The sequence below is a fragment of the Takifugu rubripes genome, chromosome 18 (genome assembly GCF_901000725.2).
Source record: "Takifugu rubripes chromosome 18, fTakRub1.2, whole genome shotgun sequence".
Classification (NCBI taxonomy): Eukaryota; Metazoa; Chordata; class Actinopteri; order Tetraodontiformes; family Tetraodontidae; genus Takifugu; species Takifugu rubripes.
In genome coordinates, this window is record NC_042302.1 from 2,716,860 (window position 1) to 2,735,918 (window position 19,059).

At 52.2% G+C, this 19,059-nt stretch overlaps 1 protein-coding gene across 18 annotated transcripts in view; it reads right to left on the minus strand.

The window, feature by feature from the left end:
- The window catches only part of celf2 (cugbp, Elav-like family member 2), a 120,317-nt gene that overhangs the window by 67,411 nt on the left and 33,847 nt on the right, over positions 1 to 19,059 (minus strand). For 2 of the 18 annotated variants that reach the window (XM_029825727.1, XM_011613213.2), the window contains exon 1: positions 11,667 to 12,019. The exons of 12 other annotated variants lie outside the window; for them this stretch is intronic. In XM_029825727.1, the coding sequence (XP_029681587.1) occupies positions 11,667 to 11,743 (77 nt within the window). In that variant the 5' untranslated portion in view covers positions 11,744 to 12,019. Of the gene's footprint in view, positions 1 to 11,666; positions 12,023 to 19,059 lie in introns of those variants that run through there. 4 more of the 18 variants (XM_029825723.1, XM_029825730.1, XM_029825729.1 and 1 more) reach the window with 4 other exon arrangements.

Consider the following 19,059-nt stretch of genomic DNA (forward strand, 5'->3'; position numbering starts at 1 on the left):
CCCTACCCAGAGCTCTACAGACTCCCTAACCCTAACGTTAGCCTAAAACCAATTCAATCTTTAAATGCCTGAATGTCTTCACATAAATATGTCCTCAGTTTGATAGTGAAACGTCTCACACACACACACATACAGTCAGGCCCTAATGTGTGTTAACACGTTTGCTTGTGCAGGAACGTTTGCATGTTTTAGCTGCAACTTGAGTGTAATTGATTTGTGTTTCATTAATGCACACACTTCACATCAGCAATTACTCTGTGTGTGTGTGTGTGTGTGTGTGTGTGTGTGTGTGCGTGTTTGTGTTCCCTCGAGGCACTGTCTCTGCTCTCTCCTCCTCCTCTATTTCCTTGGTGACAGCTGTCATCCTGTCAGGCCTATTGCGGGCCATTCTCCACACGCACAGGCAGGCACGCACGCACACACACACACACACACCCACCCAACTCCCAAGAACAGAGAGGCTCAACTCTGAGCGTTGACAGATCTTTCGTGTCGGGAGAATAAATTTGACTTTCTGATATTCGGCTGTTTTCTGTCAATCAGACCAAATTGTTGTTATTATCTCATATATGAAACAGAATAATATAATGTTAGCTTAGCATCGTAGAATAACGAAAGGAGCAGTTAATGCTAACAGGGTCTGTTGTCGTTTGTTTTTTCATATCTTTCATGTTAATCTGACAAAAATGAAATCAAACAAATCTTCGTTTTACTCTAATCACATCATTTGTTTTTCCTTTTCTTTATTCGGAGCCGAATATTCTGGTTTTGCTTTCAAAGCTGGCGTTCTAGTGTTTTATCTTTACGCATCGGCCGGACTCGCCAGAATCATGTTCAGGGTTCTTCAACCCAGACTTTAAATGTGTCGTGCTGATGCAACCCTCGTCTGAGATTCTACACCAGGCGGGCAGGAACCTGCTGCTCAGACACATTCCAGTCATGTCCACATCTACTGCAGCATGCCAAATGCACCAGAGCGGCCGCTCCCGGCCCTCTGACCCGCCGCTGCATTACTGCTTCTAAAATCAGACTTCCCCGGAAAAACTCCCTGTTTCGGATCCATGTCGAATCTCCTGGGAAGAACCGGAGCTGCCCTGGTGCGATGTTGATTCCACCCTCTTTCTCTCTAACAGAAGGGAGCTGGAGCAGCACTCAGGACAGGGTCTGGGAATCAGCTGGTCCAATATTAGGAGTATTTTGGGATGCTGCTGCTGAAAGTGGCTCCTCTCCAACAGAAGACGGGTTTTATCCTGAGTATCTGCAAATTAGTGATGTTCAGACTTTGATTTCAGCGCTATTGTGTTTATTTCGCCTCCACTTTGGATCCTTTATTTGATATTCATGCATGAGAACCAACAAGAATCTCACACACACACACCCACACACACACACACGGAGCCAGAGACTGTTGGGTAAATGGCAACTGCTTGGAAAACGTAATTGCTTGAACTTTAGAGAAGCGACTGCTGGCTTTTGAAATACCCAAGGGAGCCATCAGACCAGTGTTTTAGAGTGCACACACACACACACACACACACACACACACACACACACACACACACACACACGCTGAGCCGCTGTAACTGTTGCATCTGCACCGACCGAGGACGGAGGGATGGCCGAGCATGTGGAAGAAGCGGAACTTTCCTCTGCTCCTCTCAGAATCGTCCTCAAGCCGAATTACACGATTAAAGGAGAAATGCTTTAAAACGGATTTGGATTCAAATGGAATATCAGCCTCCAACCTGAGCAGGCTGATAAAGAGAACCAAACACTCTTCGGTCTTCGATCTAAACGCTCTTAAAATTGCAAAGCAGTCGTCTTGTAATAACTAACCGTATCACACGTGTGGATTAAAACAGGCTAATCTGGAAATCCCATCAGAACATGCAGCCGAACACCCTCCCGGACAGATTAATCCTCCCCCTGCTCCGCCGCCATTCGGAAGAACGAGCAGGCTGATTAGACGTGGGGATGCGATTGGATTCCACACTCGTAAGTGTGCGGAGTGTATGCGTGCATGCGTGTCTGTGTGTGTGTGTGTGTGTGTGTGTGTGTGTGTGAGAAAGCCTCGGGCTGTCCCCTCAGCTCTACTTCTGTATCGACCTGCAGTGGAAAACAGGCCTGTACATGTAGGCCAGAGAGTCGATGGGGACATCAGAATAAGGGCAGTCGTCCAAAACAGCAACACAATGTACCCAGAGGCCAGCAGACACACACACACACACTCACACACACACACACACACACACACACACACACACACACACACACACACACACACACACACACACACACACCAGTAAACAAAGGCCCGGTCGTTCACAAATAACCTGTGTCTGATCTGGCTAATCGCGCCTAATCTGGAACAGTTACTTGATAAGCCCGGTTCTGAGCCTTTGTGGACCCGTTATCGCTGCACCTCTGTAGAATCGCGTCGGGGGGGCATTCTGATATTTTACATTCCTCATTTCTGATTAATTTCCGCCGTGGACGGAATTTGACAGGACGCCTTAAGCTACTTTTTCAGCTGCATCTCCATAAAAAGCAGGCGCTAAAGGAACCTTCTGGGGCTGAGACGGGTCACCCCGACGCCCATGGACCTCTGGACCGACCGTGGATGAGGACGGAAGGTGACCCGTGCAGGGGGCGACGCTTGGATCGCCCCATGATTCCTTGCTGACAATCTCGCCCAGAGGCAGAAGGTTGAACTTGCGCCGGCAACCACTGGAAAAACTAGATCCGTATTGATTTGGCGGCATCTTGGGTCGGCTTTTTCTGCACGTTGGTCTTGGAGAGGAATCAAACCCGCCACCCGAAGGCTCCGTGTTCAATCAGTCAGCTCCGGGGCGGGCAGGGGGGGCGGCGGCGCCGCCTCCACATCGGCGCTGACAGATGCCTCCATCACTGTGACAGCACTAATATGTGGAAACAAACGCGCGTCTGTGGGTTCAGCTCAGGTCTTATCGGGCCGCAGCTCCGATAACTGTGAGCAGGACTTTAAATCCTGGCGTCTCCCGCAAAGAGGAGAACTTTTCCGGCTGTTCCGGGCCTGTTTTTCGGCGCGGAAGCCACCGATCGCTTCCTTCAAGTGTGTGTGGACGGGAAGGGGGGAACGGAGCCACTCGGCTCGTTTGTGCAAACATCTTCGGCTGTAATCTTTTAATTTGAGCGCTGGAATTAATGATTCGAAGCAGGGCAGCGGAGCGGCGAAGGTGCCGATTCCTGCGGCGCCCCTGCGCCGCGGCGGCGCCGCCCGACCTTTGAAGACGACTTCAGACGGCCGTCCTCAGTTGTATAAATGAGGCTGACTTGAGGGGGCAGCCTTGATCACATCCAAAACACTCGGGGAGATCACACGAGCTAAGCAGCTGGAGTGGGAAATGGACTTCTTTAAAATAGATCTGTGCTGAGGGGAAATGAGCCAAACAGTGGAGGCCGCCACACTTTTAAGCTTTCTGCCCGCTCATTAATGTCTTTCCAGTGGCGCCGTCAGCCATCGGGGGTCACGTGATCGGCCCTGTTCGCTGTCCTCCTCTCCCCGTCCCCCACTTCCTTAAGAGGCCAATTCCTCCTCTTCCCCCGCCTCGTGGCGCATGATTACAGCGAGCGCACGCACGCCAACATCTGTCTGAAGGGAGCCCAAGTCCCCGAATGCATCAGATGTTTGGGTTTCATCTCCATCCGCCCGTTCCCTCACGAGCGAAAAGGCCACCGCGAATCGATGTCTCGAAAGAGGCGTCCGGGGGGGGGACGGCGGGAGAGGACGGCAACGACTTTGAAAGGAGGTTTTTGATGGTGGCGAGCGTGTGGTCATGTGATCAGTTACCATTCCTGTTTAATTCCTCGTTAATGGAGGAGGAGTGGATGATTACTGGAAGCGTCTCTGAAGGTGTGGACTGGTTCTGGGAGGGTTCGACTGGTCATTGGGTGGTGTTACTGACCCTGCCAGCCCCCCCCCCCAGGCTCGTGGCCATCCGGCCTCTCCGCAATCTTGAAGTGTGATAAGTTTTTCCATGAAATTGGCCAATTTGGAGGAAATTGAATATCAGCACAAAATAGCAGCAGTCAGCAGCTTCAGCCCGAAATGCTTGGCACCGGTTTGTGCCGCTAAAAGTCCGCCGAACCCCCCCCCCCCCCCCGGCAGCGTAAGGTAAACGGGGAGGGGAGAGCGAGATGAGGCCAATTGGATTTCAGTGGGATGTTGGAGCGGAGGCGCTGAAAGATGGAGGGAAATCTGCAGCGTTAAGCGGGGGGGACGAATTAAAACCGTGGGCTGAATGGATGGATGGGACGAAGGGCAGATAAATGACAGTTTAAACGGATGATTGGTGCCATCCGTGAGCACCGTGCGTGTGTGTGTGCGTGCGCCGCAGATTAGATCACTGTTATGACTGCACGAGCCCTCAGGACACGGCGGATAAGCATCGGCAGATAACCTACACATTTATTCCCACCTCTGCAGCGTCCTCACTTCCTGCTCCATCTTCCGCCCGCCGCTCCCTGCTCCGGCGCCACTTCCACAGCTCCCACCTTCGCCCGTTCTTCCCCACTTTTCAATCGCTCCCCCCCCCCCCCCCCTTCCTTTCTAACGACATCTAAGAGTCCCGGGGCGCTGCACTAGATCACGCTTCTCAATAAACCCGTCAAGTCCCCCCCCCCCGTGTCCCCTCAGCCTTCCAAAACACAATAACAGCAACTCTGAGTGCCCCTCCCAACAATGCAGCCATCGATCACTTTGCTATCTGGAACACACACATCTATCACTGGCGCACAGTTTACTGTCGACACGCCGCCCGCTAATGTTGTGTGTCGCACCCCCCCGAACTGGCAGCTCCCGCAGACATTCTGCCTGCTCCCCGCACCGCCGGCACCTTTGGAACCCAGGCCGAGGCGTGTGCGGAGAGTTTCCAGAGCATGGAAATGTGCGTTTTGTTCATGCTAATCCGACGGCGGGCAGCCATCTCCTCCGCCATTTCCGCTGCTGTTGCGTCACAGAGCTGCGTTTCGCTTTTGACTTTTGCTCCGTGTCTGTTGAGAGGGGAGAAAAGAGGTGACTGACGTAAGGGAGGGGGGGGGGGGGGCGACCTGTAACAGAGAGATTGCGCCGACTCCGCGGGGAAGAAAGAGGCAGGTCGGGTGGAGACGAGCGGCGGCTATCTGACGTCCTGTGTGTGCCCCCCCCCCCCACCCACCTTCCTGTTTGCATTACAATTCATTCACTGTGCGATTCAAGGTTAGAGCCGACAGCCCCGCATCTGTGAATGGGCCTGTGTGTGTGCGCAGGTGTGCGCACGTGTTCGTGGCGCCCATACAAAACAGATGGGGATGGAGTGGAAATAAAGAGACGCACACGGAGCGGAGAGGTTTATGGGGGGGGGTTTAGGCTGCCGCTGAGGCTGGCTGAAAGACCCAGATTAATCATTCGTTCACGGCTGGAGGGTGGATCCATTCTTAGATCCCATTATAAAGTCAGGCCAGAGGGTCTGCAGGGTAATGGGTAGTTGGAATAGTTATTTCCATCCTTGGTGTCAATATTTCAACCCCGACCATTGTGGATAACAGCGAAGGTTTTGACTCGAACCGTCGGGACAAGCGAATGGCCGCGATCGCCGCGCGGGTGATGCTAACGTTTTTCGCGCTTCAAATCAAAGCCCTTCACTGGCCGAAGGTGATCAAATCAAGAAAGAAGCGAGGATGTGCCGGAAGCCGGGGAAGCCTGCGCTGGAGAGGCCTCGGTACTCGCAGTTCTCACAGGTCGTTGGCGCTAAATTTAAGTCTTGTGACTTAGACGAGGATGAAACGGGACACTGATGTGAAGTTCACACCACACGACTGTCATAGTCACCAGATCGCCGTGTGGATCCGATTACATAGCGGGCTGCCTTGTGACTACAGCAGTCAGGACTGATTGATGAGGGGGGGGGGGGGGGGGGGCAGCCTACCTGATCCTGCCAGAGGAAACTCCTCTCTCGTCTGCTTTTCATCTCCATTTAAGAGACATCTGAACTGAACAAACCCAGCAAATGTGGACAGAGAACAGCAGAGCTCCACACACGGCCTTCAAAGGGCAGTCCGGCTCCCTGTGGTCGCAAAGCTAACTGTTGGTGGTCGAACAGACGTTTCGACCGAATTTCACAAGTGGGATCATCTGTCCCGACCGTAAACCCCATCAGGGCCCGAGAGCCTGAAGGTCTGTCAAGTCCAGGCCTCTGTCCCGCCCACAGCTGAGGACGCCTTTAAGGAACGGCGCTCTTTGTTGAAAATCGCAGTTTTTCCTGCGCTGTGACCTGATTCAAAATTCCGAATAAATCAGCCACGCCGTTGTTGTCGCGAAAGCGACGTTGGGGCCGAATCAAGGACTGCTTTAAAGAGCCGCAGCAGCTGCTGAAGTGTCTGGAATGGAAAGCAGCCTGTGATTTGTGCTGCAGGAGCTGCTCCGCACGCCGATGGCAGGTGGAGCTGCCCTTTCTCTGACCTTTGACTGCCGTCCGATCCGTCCGCCGTCTGATATCAGCCGATTGCGCTCGTGCAAGCTAACCAGCCGAGCCGCGGCTGCTCGGTACGTGGTGAAAGAGAAGTTTGATGAGATGGAACTAAAAGTTTTTGGCCAAGTGTTTTAATGTCAGCTAGCTTTATTTTATAGCGTCTCCCCTGACGGATTCAAATGTTTTAGCTAACTGGATTTTGTGGTGTTTTGTCATCATTTTATTGCTTGTTCCCAAAATGACGATGAGCGCTTGCTACACGTCCTGTTTGAATCCAACCGTTATTGCCAATAACTAGCTCCGTATTTCCAGGAAGTGATCCCGGTTCCATTCCAAGTATTCTGAAGAGCAGGTACGTCTACCCCGCTCTGTGATTCTGACGACTCTCTCGGCTGAGGAAGAGCCCCCGGTCCACAAATGTTGCTCCTAATCCAAATTCCTATTCGTCTCCGCAATAATGAGCTCCTCTCAGGCTCGAGAGTTGACAGAGGTAAAGCATTTAGCACGCTTGAATGGAGAATGAGGCAAGAGAGTGGGAGTGTGCAGAGAAAAGGGAGAAGATACAGGCCAAAGAGAGATAATGCAATGGCACGGGGGGGGGGGGGGGGGGGGGGGGGGGGGGGGGGGGGGGGGGGGTGGGGGGAGAGGGGGAGGAACATGTAGGAGAGGTGGGGGGGGGTCTACTGAGACGTGCATGAGGTAAGCTCTCCCTCTGGCAAGACAGAGTACAGATGCAAGGGAAGAGAACGGGGGGAACGGGAGGAGAACGAGGGGGAGAGGAGGTGAAGAAGAGTGATACAGATAAAACCAGGAGGGGAAGTGATATCATCATTGTTTCCTCTCAGGATCCAGTTATTTTTCTGCCCGCCGCTACAGCCCAGAGACATCATGTGGACGGCGTGTCCGCCTGCGCGTGTCACGTGAGGCGCATTCTGCGTATTCACGTGGGTGGTGTTTGCACGAGTGTGTGTGGGGTACTGAACGAGTGTGCGCGCTTTATCTGCTTCAAGGCCGAGCGATGAAATGCAAAAAACACACACATCCTTGTGCTTCTATCTATGTGAGGACCTTCAGAGACATAATACGCTCCCCAGCTCGTTACTCTCACAACTAACCCCCCGACCCCGACCCCGACCCTGACCTAAACACACACCCAGTTTTAACACCAAGTCTTAACCCTCAAACGTCCCTCTGAATTTGTGAGGATCACACAAAACGTTCTCTCCATCCAAAACTGTCCTTGCTACGAGAACACGCATCCTCGTGTTTTTCATAAATCGAGCTGCTCTGAGAGTGTTTGTTGAGCACAGTTTCATTGTCTGTGTGCGTGTTAAATAACGAAAAAATGTCAAATGAAACCGTCTAAAAATGGGAGACGGATGAAAAGACTGGAGGAGGAGAGATGACAGAGGTGTCGCTGGAGAAAAAGCAAGATTCCCAGAACTGCTAACGAGCAGCATATTATCAGCTGATGGCGGTCACGACACAGCCAATATGTCAATCAGGCAATAACCTGGCGGGGACAAATAAATATTAGCATGAACATTTACATTCCAACGAGCACCGTTAGCATGTGTAACTGTGACCTCACTCAGCTTTAATTCAAGTCGTTTTGCTACAGCATTTTCTAATCGGCGTCAATAAATTACAAACTTCGGGATAAACACAGATTTCCTTCAATATCAGCTTTCATCTCGAACAAATTCTGTTAGCGGAGACAAACCGATGACCCTCGATGACTCGACGTCTACGGCCCAAAAACAACAGAACTGATCTGGGACTATAAACTGGCTTCTAGGGGCAAAACAACAAAGCTGTGTGTTTTCGGGGTGTAACACAGCAAAGAATGATATTAGTATAGTTTTTAACCCTGTAATGCCTCCATTAGTGTGTGTGCAACCGCATTCCACATCCACGCACACACACACACACACAGCTGTGACACATGACCACCTACATACAGCGGCGTCAGCCACAGACAACTGCTCCTGAGCTCCAGCAGACATTCATCATCATGACAGATACACACACACACACACACACACACACACACACACACACACACACACACACACACACACGTGTGCCCAGATTTACTGCGGAAAAATAGATTAAAACTACAGATAATTCATTCCCCTGTCTGTAAATCAGATTGAAGACATTTTAACGTAACGTAATAGCGTCATTAATTGTTAAATCATCACCTTAGTTAAAATGAACATATGTGAAATAAAAACATAATTGGCTGTCATCTGCGTAGCTATGGCAACAATGTTTGTTTTATGTCAGCTAAATTAAACGAACACCTGTGTTGAGTGAATAGCGATAATAGAAATGTTTAGAACCCGTAGAAACGAGTTCAAATTTCTCTTGTCTTGCTAGGATGTTTACAACGATGGCGTCGAGGTTTAAGCCCCGCCCCCTCTAGATCACTGCAGTCCATCCGTCCCAGCCTCTCGGCTAAACACTGGCGCTTGTGCACATTTCTCACGAGAACCCGTGCTTTCTGTCACACGACCCCTTTCAGCTGTTGGTTCCATGATTTATGCTCTCCCAGTCCTGGAAGAGGTCCAGGACGGGGAAGCGGGGGTTAGTAAAGATGGGCCGCGGCTCGGATTCGCCCCGTTACCCCTCTTAGAATCTCGTCCTCGAAGACGGCGTGTACCCACTTGGCAAGAGCGTGACATTTTGGAGCTTTACTGTCAGGCTGCCTGATGTCCACCACCGCACACAGAGTTCTAGTTGGAGCTTTGGAGGGAAAATGTTGCACTTTTACTTTGATCCTTTGATGTCATATCGTAGATCTTTGGCATTAATTACTGCATCCGATTTACTGATGGTGAAGTTCGAAAAAAAATGAACTTCATCCTTAAGGAAATTGATTCAAAACAGGCTTGAAGAATAGAGGGGGGGGGGCGGGGGTGTGACCCCAGCTAATTCCACAGGGCTCCAATTCCCTTCTCTCCTTTCTCTGCTTTAGTGTTTTCAGCTATGATGGGACCGGATAGCAGAGACATTAAGCTGTTAGTTTCGCTTAGATCTCCTCCGATCTCGGCCAACATTCATCGCGACCGCTCCTGTCGGGGTCCGTCAGCGTCAAACGCGCGCAAAGAGGCCCCGGAAAAGGGGAAGGCGGCCCGTTCCAGGTGCCGCCGCGGAGTGAATTTCAAACGCAGATCGTGTGGAGGGAAGTCAAAGGGGTGAATGCAAATGTGTTTTACGCAGCAGCTGGGAAAAAGAAATGGAAAGATCACCTGGAGCACTTCTCACAAGCTAAGCAGCCCGACTGGAGAGGCGTGTTCAGGTAAATATAAAGTGTCATCTCCCTAAGCGCCGTCTGGCTCAACCTGTCCGCCTCCTTGCGGGCTGTGGGAGCGGCTGGTGGAAGGCCTGGCGATGAGAGGAGCAGGGACAGGCGGCGGAGGTGTGACAGCATGGGAGCGCCGGCGCCGCTGCGCACGTGAGCGGAGCTGCAGACACTGATTAATGAGAAAGTCCTCTGGTCACCAGAGCATCGGGGTAATAGACTACAGAGAGAGTCAATGGAGGGAGGCTCCGCGGGGCAAAGAGCACGCCGCCGCTTCACGCCACGGTGGAGGAAACAGGAAGTCCGGGACTCCAGGAGTTTTATTCATGTCAAACGCTTCCTGTCCCGCAGCGATACAGAGAAGAGTCAGGTCAAACACGCTCGCGGTGTTAGCACAATACATCCGATGTGTTATTACTGCTGCTAGATTGGTCCTGGACTTTGGGGGGGGGGGGTGCTACACCTTTCTTTGTGAATGGATGAACCGACGATGGAGGATGAATAAGAGATGCCATTCAGCAACACATAGGCTGGCTCAAAGGGAATTTAAAGGTCCAAAGCTATTAGCATGCTAGCTCAGATAATCAAAAGTGGTTCTGGATGACAGTTACAGGAACCTTTAAGTGGTTCAAGGAGAACTTCCAGGACTTCAGTTCAACAATATTTGACAAATATTATATTAAAATTTCCTTCAGCCTGCTCCTCAAATACCCCCCCCACCACCACCACCACCACACACGCGCACGCAGAGTCTTATAGGCTCTATTCTTTCCTACATTGCATCGGCAGAAGTTGCACGCAACATCTGAGCAGCAGGATTCACCATGCGTGAAAAACCATCTATAAAAAGATTAGAAGAACTACAGCACATTTTCTCTGCTGGAGAGGAGAAAAAGAACACGATCCATCAACAAGGCGGCTCTGTGAGCCGAGAGGACAGAAGTGGGACATGCACCGTGGAGGGAAAAGCGCATGACCGTGATGTCGGGATGAAAACCTCCCTTTGTCCCCGCGCTACAAATTCCAGAGTTTAACTGAATTACAGCAAATCCAATTGGGTCGGCGGGACGGGACTCATCCGCGCATTCCTGTCCCCCGAACAGTCCCTGTCCTGTTTCCTATTCTCTCTCCGCGCAAATGCGCTCGGATGACTGAGTTAAATTAGTCTCATGAGACCGAGATGCCTCCTGCCTCCCGTCCACTGCTGCGCTTTTCTTTTTCACGCGCGCGCACACGCACACATCCACACGCACGCACGCACGCACGCACACACACACACACACACACACACACACACACACACACACACACATATTCGGGCTTCACAGTCCCGAACCCGCCGAGACCCGCGGATTTCTGAATGCGCGGCTGCCGCAGATCAACGCAACTTCCCCGCCTCGGCGAGCGGGGGGATCCGCAGGAAACCTGGCGCGCATGCACGCCGGGCTCCGGAAAGACCACATCTTCTTCGCAGCAGCGTTAATTCCTCATAATGGCGTTCATTCATCGCCTCCCTGTCCGCCGCCGAGAACGTCCGCGGGCGCTCCTGCCCCCCGCACTATTTACCGACGCATATTCACAACAAACCATAACTAACACAATTTCACACACACACACACACACACACACACACACACACACACACACACACACACACACGCGCGCGCACACACACACACACACACACACACAAGTGTTAATTGTGACCCCATTCCAATCGCGCATTCGCGGGGCAACATTACCAGACCGGACAGCAGAGTGGGCAAAAAGAAAAATCACAGCAAACAATTGGGACGAAATGAAATAAAATTCCCCCCAAAAAAAAGAAAGAAGAAGAAAGAACGCGCAAAGGAGAAAGAGAAGCAACTCACATTCTGTCCCCGGGAACAAGCAGGCGGCTCTCCACCATCATATCGGGCAGAAAATCCAGATTGTAGGATGAAGTCATGTTGCCTGCCTGCCCTGTGGCTGTCTGTGTGGTTGCGCGTACTGTACCGCGTGTGTGTGCGTGCGTGCGCGCGCGCGGCGTGTATGTGTGCGCCGCCGCCTGATAAATAAAGGCGCGTCTCTCTCGCCCCAAAACTGCGCCTGGCCGCGGAGACGGAGAGGGACAGGTGCAGGAGCCGAGGCCTCCCCAAAGGCAGCGTAGCCAGCCGCACACACTTTGTCCGCATCTAGCAGTTGTCACATTCTCCTCTTGCGCTCCCCCATCCGTTTCCACCCCCCCCCTCTCCCTCTCTCTCTCTCTCTCTCTCTCCCTCTCGCTCTCTTCCTCTCTGCCCTTTTCTGCTTTTCTTGCACCGGGTCCTGTCGGGAAAATCCGCTCCGCAACAGCGCGACCGCCGGACCGAGCAGGTGCCGAGAGTCGGAGGCGTGGCGCGCCGCGCTGCAGCCGATCTCGGAACTGCTCGGGCTCCTTTAACCAGCGCGTCCTTTAACCGTGAGGCGTCATCCCGGGCGCGCAACTCTCCCGTTTGCAGTCTTCATCGCCGGAGCTGAGGCGGAGGCAAGCAGCGGGCGCACCTTCGCGCTCACGCTCCTTCCATACGGAATCAGAACCCAACGCGTTGAATAAATATTTGATCCTTACAGTTGAACCTTTTTAATTTATAAATGAGGGAATCGCCAGAGGGGATACTTTTAAATGCATCTTTAAGCACCGTTATTTTGGTCTCCTGTCATTATTTATAGAACTTTTAGCATGCGCTGTTTCATCGTATGCACAGTCGACCAGGTCATGGTAATACGTGGAAAATGAGGGAGGGATATTTAATATCCTCAGGAATTAAAGATTGAGCCAATAATAAACCCGCCGATCTCAATAAAAGAGAATCTTCCAAAAACTTCACGTTGTTTTTGGAATTTTTGTGTATTTCTCAGCGTATTTACTGCAGTGTTTATCTGGAGTGATCAACTTTGCAGACTCTGACGTGTTCCCTCAACCCAACTGGAGCGCGCGTCCCGTTCCCGAGCTGACAGAACTCAATATCACACGCGCGCGTGCCAGCGTGGTGACTTAATGAGAGCAGGGAGGTGATTTACGTTCAAATAAGTCGGCCATATTTGGAGAGGAGCAATTACGGATAAGTTGGTAATAATGAAGCAGCCTGTAATTTACTGCAAACTTGCTGACTCTTTTTAACGGCCCGTTAATTGTGCAGATCCAGTGTGCAGCCCCCCCAGAACCACAGCCGCTCTGAACGCACCCCTGAGCAGCCCGTCTACCAGGTTGCCCCATTTGCTCCCTCTTGCATCGGTGAAATAAGGGGGGGGGGGGGGGGGCACTCAAGGAAAATAATGAGCCTCTCTAAGACTGAGAGGCGGCTCTCTGGGGGAAGAAAATGAGTATCTGGGTCAAAGGGAAAGACGGAAAAAAAAAAAGTGCTTGTTGTGCACACATACCGCAGCGGATGGCGTGGGCGGGACGGGGCCCGCGGCTCTGCTCCGGGGTCACCACGTATGTTTGCTTGCAATGGCTGAGGTCAGAGTATAGAAGGGAAATACAGATCCAACATCAGCGCCTGGGGGCTCTCCACATCCCAGGAGAGGGGACGACGAGGTTTCACTGCTTTTGACCCCTCTTCAGTGCGGGGGTTTGAGGATGGGGGGGGGTTATTTAACCAACCGCTGCGTGGTAATCGGCCCAGTTCAGGCCTGAGCGGGCGCTCGAAGTTGCTGCCTTCGGATCGCGGGCCTGGACGTTCCCACGCGGCGGCGGGCGCGGTAATGAGGAAATAACGCGCCGCGATCACCTGTTTGCCTACAATTCCCTCTGCTAGCTTCCAACACTACACGCAACACGGATCTAATTTTTAAATTCTTTCGGCTAAAGTGAATTTCCGCTCAGAGCCTTGCTGAGGTGCTAAAATGTGGTTTGTATTGTTTGTTTAGGAGTTCCAGAGCTGTGGTGGGTAACTCAAGGATGGAAGGAGTTCCTCAGGGCCTCCAAGCGAGCCCTCGCGGGGTTGAATTTGGACAGAGCTGCCAATCGTCGCGCGGGAGATTTGAACGGTTTTCCGTGCCATGCGCGGTGACGGCAGACACACGTGCCCGTGTCGCCTGTCCCGCCACGTGCAGGCCTGTCCCAGAATGTCCCAGAGTGGATTCTCTCATGCGAACCAGTCACGGACCCTTTTCTGACGCGCTCCTCTCAAACCTCTGCTGACAGCCAACGCTGCTAAAGTCTAATCTGCGCTGCAGCTGATTAATATTGCAGTTGTGTTTGTGTACACGTGTGCTGTGATGTCAACACAACAGGAGGAAGGTGGGAATAATCCCTTTGAAAAGAACTGTACTAGAACAGCATACATCCACCTACATGGTGGACCTACATAGTGGACCAGGTAACAGCAGAGCGAGCCCCTCATCAGTTCTGTTCAGATCAGTTGTCAGATCCAGCTAACATGTCCCACATTGTGTTGCACCTTATTTTCCTCCGCTTGTTTTGGGTTTCCCAGGTTGCTGCCTTGCCCGCCCCCAGGACTCCATGCCCTCCCCAGTCCTCCCTGTGGCACGGTCTGTTTCAGTCCGCGCTTCTGTCCAGTTATCGTCCCCGGTCTGCCTTCATCTCTCTCCCCTTGGGCTGGGAGGCTCAGCTGCCCGAACAATACAAATCGATCATTTAGGAAGGAGAGGAGGAGGAGGAGGAGGAGGAGGAGGAGGAGGAGGAGACAGGCTGCAGCGAGGAAGAACACAAAGAGGCCAAGAACAGGAGGCCTTCCAGAGCAAATGAAATAGAAACCACACTCCCAGCCATCGTCAAGGCCTCTCTAACCTTCCTGTTCACCTCTCGCCCACAGTAGAGGATTGTGGGTAGCTGATGGCTCAGTCTTTTCGCACGTGAATATTTAATGAGGAGCTCATTAATAATTCAGAAGAGCAAGCAGCTGCATTTGAGCCTAAGTGGACATGTGAGGAGCTCAAACCCAGACAGACCCTGACGGCTACCTCAGAAACTGCAGGAGAAGCCAGTCTGACCAGTCCAGTTTGGTAAACTTTCCAGACGTGTGTGTGTTTGCGTGAGATTGCACACCGATCCCAGAAGGGAAGGAGGAGTCAGAAATGGCCTTCCACTCGATCCCGCCTTTGTGATTCTGTCGAGCAGCGATCCTGAAAACCAAAATGGAGACGCGGCAGATGGAGCCTGCCTCATCGCTCCGGCTGCCACTCCGGCGCTCCATCTCCAACACGCATCTCCTCCATTCGCACCTCTCCACCCCTCCCTCCTATCACTCGCTTCACTCTTCTCTCACGTTGAATGTTCACTGACCTCTTCTTTCCCTCATTCTGGTTATTCTGCACTAATCCAAACACCGGCAATCAGCAGTGGAACGCAGATACGTCACTCTAATACTATCCTTGAAGGCCTTTCAGTGGCTGATAGAGGGATGGATTGGGCTCCTCCATCCTCCCACTGGGATCGAACTGGGCCCTAAACCAGTTTCAGACAGGAGTTCAGCATGGTTTGATCTGGGTTATTATATACAGTCCAGCGCTGTCGAGCAAAACACCTCCTGATCTGATCGCTGACCCTGACATGCAAATGTCTGCTCCAGGGGTCCCAACATGGCTAATAGTTTCTCTCTCTTTTTCCTCTCTCTTTCTCTCTCTCTCTCTCACTCACACACGCACACACACACACACACACACACGGCCCCTGCAGAGGCCTCACAGCAGCTGTCTGCTGTAGTTTGATGGTTTAACCAGACAGGACTGGACAAGGTTTGGTGGACCTGAAAAAGAAACAGACTTCAGCTGTCTCTGGGACGGTTCAGGCTCCAGGACCACGTCCTGCTCTTGCTGGACCTCCAGCCCTCTAAAATGGTTGCGGCCTGGCGCCAAAACGGCTCAGCATCGTTGCAAACCCGGGGGACTGAAGACACTTTTCGGTCATGTGACTCTCGACTAATTCCAGTGACGTGAATCAACAAGTTTGGGTACTGAGCTAGCTTAGCATGCTGCAGCAGCGGAGCAGAACGGCTGCCTGCTAATCTGACGGCGTCCAAAATGGCCAGATGATCACAGGAATGGAAATCTGGACTGGAGCAACAGGAGAAACAAGGTTTTAGCTCCAGTGGGGGAAGTAAATATTTGTGTTCGGATGATGCTGCCTGACAATAAAGCAGTTGGGCTAAACTGTAAAGCAACCCCCGCCCCCCCCCAAAAAAAAAGCTGCTGGTGTGATTCCTGCTCTCCATGCAGATGGAGGGCGTAGGGATATTCTGTGGCCACTCCGCCACGCTGTACGCCTCACCTGCAGTGCATCCGAGCGCGCTCCCACTGTAATTGGCCATCACATCGGTGACAGAGAGGTCCTCCATTCATCAACAGCCCCCCCCCCCACGCCGCTTTTTTTCCTCGTCCAGTACGACCCTCTCTTTCCAATTTGCCCCCCTTCCCCCCACCATCACCCTCCCTGCGCAACATCCTCCCATCTCCTCCCTCTCTGCTCCTTTTCCTCATTAAAGTGGGACCCAGGCAGCGGCGGTCACTGCCTCTCATCTATTTTCATTTGAAACTGGTGCAGCTCCACTGATCCTCTGGGGCTGCAGGAGAGAGCAGGATGGTGTCATTCTGATAACAACACACACACACACACACACACACACACATGCGCACACACACACGCACACAAACACACACAGAGTGAGGAGAGTGGGCACAAACCCAGAAAAAAATGGGGTATCACATCACCAGCACATGCTGTGGGCACACATTAGTAGGTTGCACGCATGCACGCACGCACACACACACACACACACACACACACACACACACACACACACACACACACACACACCAGTGTATATGCATCAGCTTGCAAATAGATGCACTTTCACACCCATTTCAATTCATTTCACGCACATATTCACACATTTCATGTACCTGTGAGCTCCCGCCTCCGTCACATATGCGCCCCCCCCTCCCCCCTCCCCCCAGCCCGCTGCCTCCACCTTGATTGTGTGATTGTGTGAACGTGACGGTAGCGGGGTGCGAATCAGAGACGGGTAAACCGGCGCCCATTGTGATCTGGATGATTGGGAGTATTGATCCGAGCCTGTGGCCCTCCTGTGCGGTATCACCAGGGGCGACGCCCCCCCCCCCCCTCCCCTCCCCCTCCTCACTCCCAGCCCTCTTCTGCCGGGCCCAAACTTCCTGGACCAGCGTGTCCATGCGTTGTATTGGATTCGTGTCCGACACACCCGGCCTGACTCTCTGCGAGGGAAAAGGCAGATTAAATCACTGTCGCAGCCACGGCCGGCGCTCCCTCTCCGGCGCTCCCTCTCCGGCGTTCCCTCTCCGGCGTTCCCTCTCCGGTGCCGCGACGGCTGCTTTAGCAAATTCACGATGGCTGACAACTGAGGCCATTTCAACGGTCATTTCACCCAAATGGTAGAGAGAGGCGGCGACTCTAAACCTCCGCGCGTAATAGGTAATATGCGAATATCCTCCACACCATTAAGTAGGCACAATGTGTGGGGTGAGAGGGGACGCTTGGTTTACCTGCCAGCAAAGGCGAGGGGATGGGAAATGAAGGGGCGGAGCTTAAGACTAATGTCAAGCCCCTGAGGCAGTTCTGCTGGGAAATGTGCTGATCATCTTTGGCTAAAATGACTTCCTCCGGTAGCGTAAAAAGAAAAAAAAAAAAGCTCTGCACAGCAAGACAGCGGCTGTTTTTCCCGTCGAATATTGAAATTCGGAAAAGCAGCAGCGGATTTCCGCTCTCACTGGGCCTGCAGAACAGGTGGATCCCATTTTGATGGCTTCTTTGTGGTTCTCACCAAAAAGCAACAAGCCAGAACCAGACACAGGTAGATCGGTGAGGACTTTCGAGCCCTTTCAGTGATTACTAATGAATCAGCAGAACATTTTAATTACTCAACCGGCAGCTGGTGGATTAAAGTCTAATTTAGTTCAATAATTCAGTCAAAACTGAATTAAATGTATAAAATAGGGTGAAGTTTGTGAAGGAGCAGAGGGTGGAAGACAAATATGATTTATTTTGCCAGGATTCATGTCCTGCGCCGTTTATGCGTCCGAAACTCATCAAATAGGTTTCAAATCGGACCCAGACTCTATAGGTCCTCATCACACTGCCCGAAGGACCGGAGGGGGAACATCTGGATGTCTGAGCCAGGTGTGTAAAGAAACATCAACCGTCTCTGTCTGAAACCAGGGGACCAGTGTGGAGGCCCTCCAGTTAAACCATTGTAACCCCAGCCGGGGTTTGACTGGCAATAATGAAACAGCCCTCTGTGGCTGCATCACGCATTATTTACTTCTGCCATATTGAGCATTTCGGCGGCACATTTCGCTCCGATGCCGCCGCGTCGACAGCTACGGCCGCAGCGCCCGTCCTGGGCTAAACCTCCGGAAAATTTCCCCCGTGTTTGCCGCTCGCCCGGGCGCCGCTTGATGCGCGGAGCCTTCAAAGTCGTCTTTTTCATTGAAAAATTGCAAATGAAGCGCGCCCCTCGGAAGCGGTTTCATTTGTCAACCAATGAAGCGTTCGCAGATCCAGTCAGTAAATTACAGAGCAATAAATTACAACCTGCAAACATCGGTGGAATATGCTCACCCACGGCAAAACCCCGGGAAGACCGATTTCCATCGCCAGGAGCCGCCAAAAAGCTGCTGTTGGAAAAATGCAGACGTGGCTTTCCCTGGCGCCGCCTTTCATCCGTTCATGTCGGTTCGATCCGGCGCCTGCTGAAGTGCCCTTGAGTAAAACACTGAACCTTTCCCCTCAGACGTTCCAGCAGACGAAACCATCCTTCCCGTTTAATGAATAACTGCAACAGCCCGAAGAACAGTGTGAAAGGTTCCTCTGACATCTGGACAAAGGCTGCGGTTGGTTTCTGGAAGTTTCCGAGGACTTTCAAACTTTCAGATATCGGACTTTTATGAGCAGAAGCTTCGGAAACGGCACCAGAAGAACCAGCTATCGCAACTCTTGACACCGCGGAAAACGCTGCATATTCATACGCGCGTGGGCGGAATAATACAGAAATGTAAATCAGCTGAAGGCCAAACACAACAACGGCTCGATAAATACTGTATATAAATAAAGAATGCGAGTCGATTCGCGGTGTCAAAGGTGAGCGACACCCGGCTGCTCGACGTTCAATTGAAAAACTTCGTCAGTCTGATTCCAGAGCGTTCTCCTGGATTCCGCAGCGGAAGTAGGAGAGCGCAGACAGGAAGCTGAGGCAGGCGCTCCTGTGTGTGTGTGTATGTGTGTGTGTGTGTGTGTGTGTGTGTGTG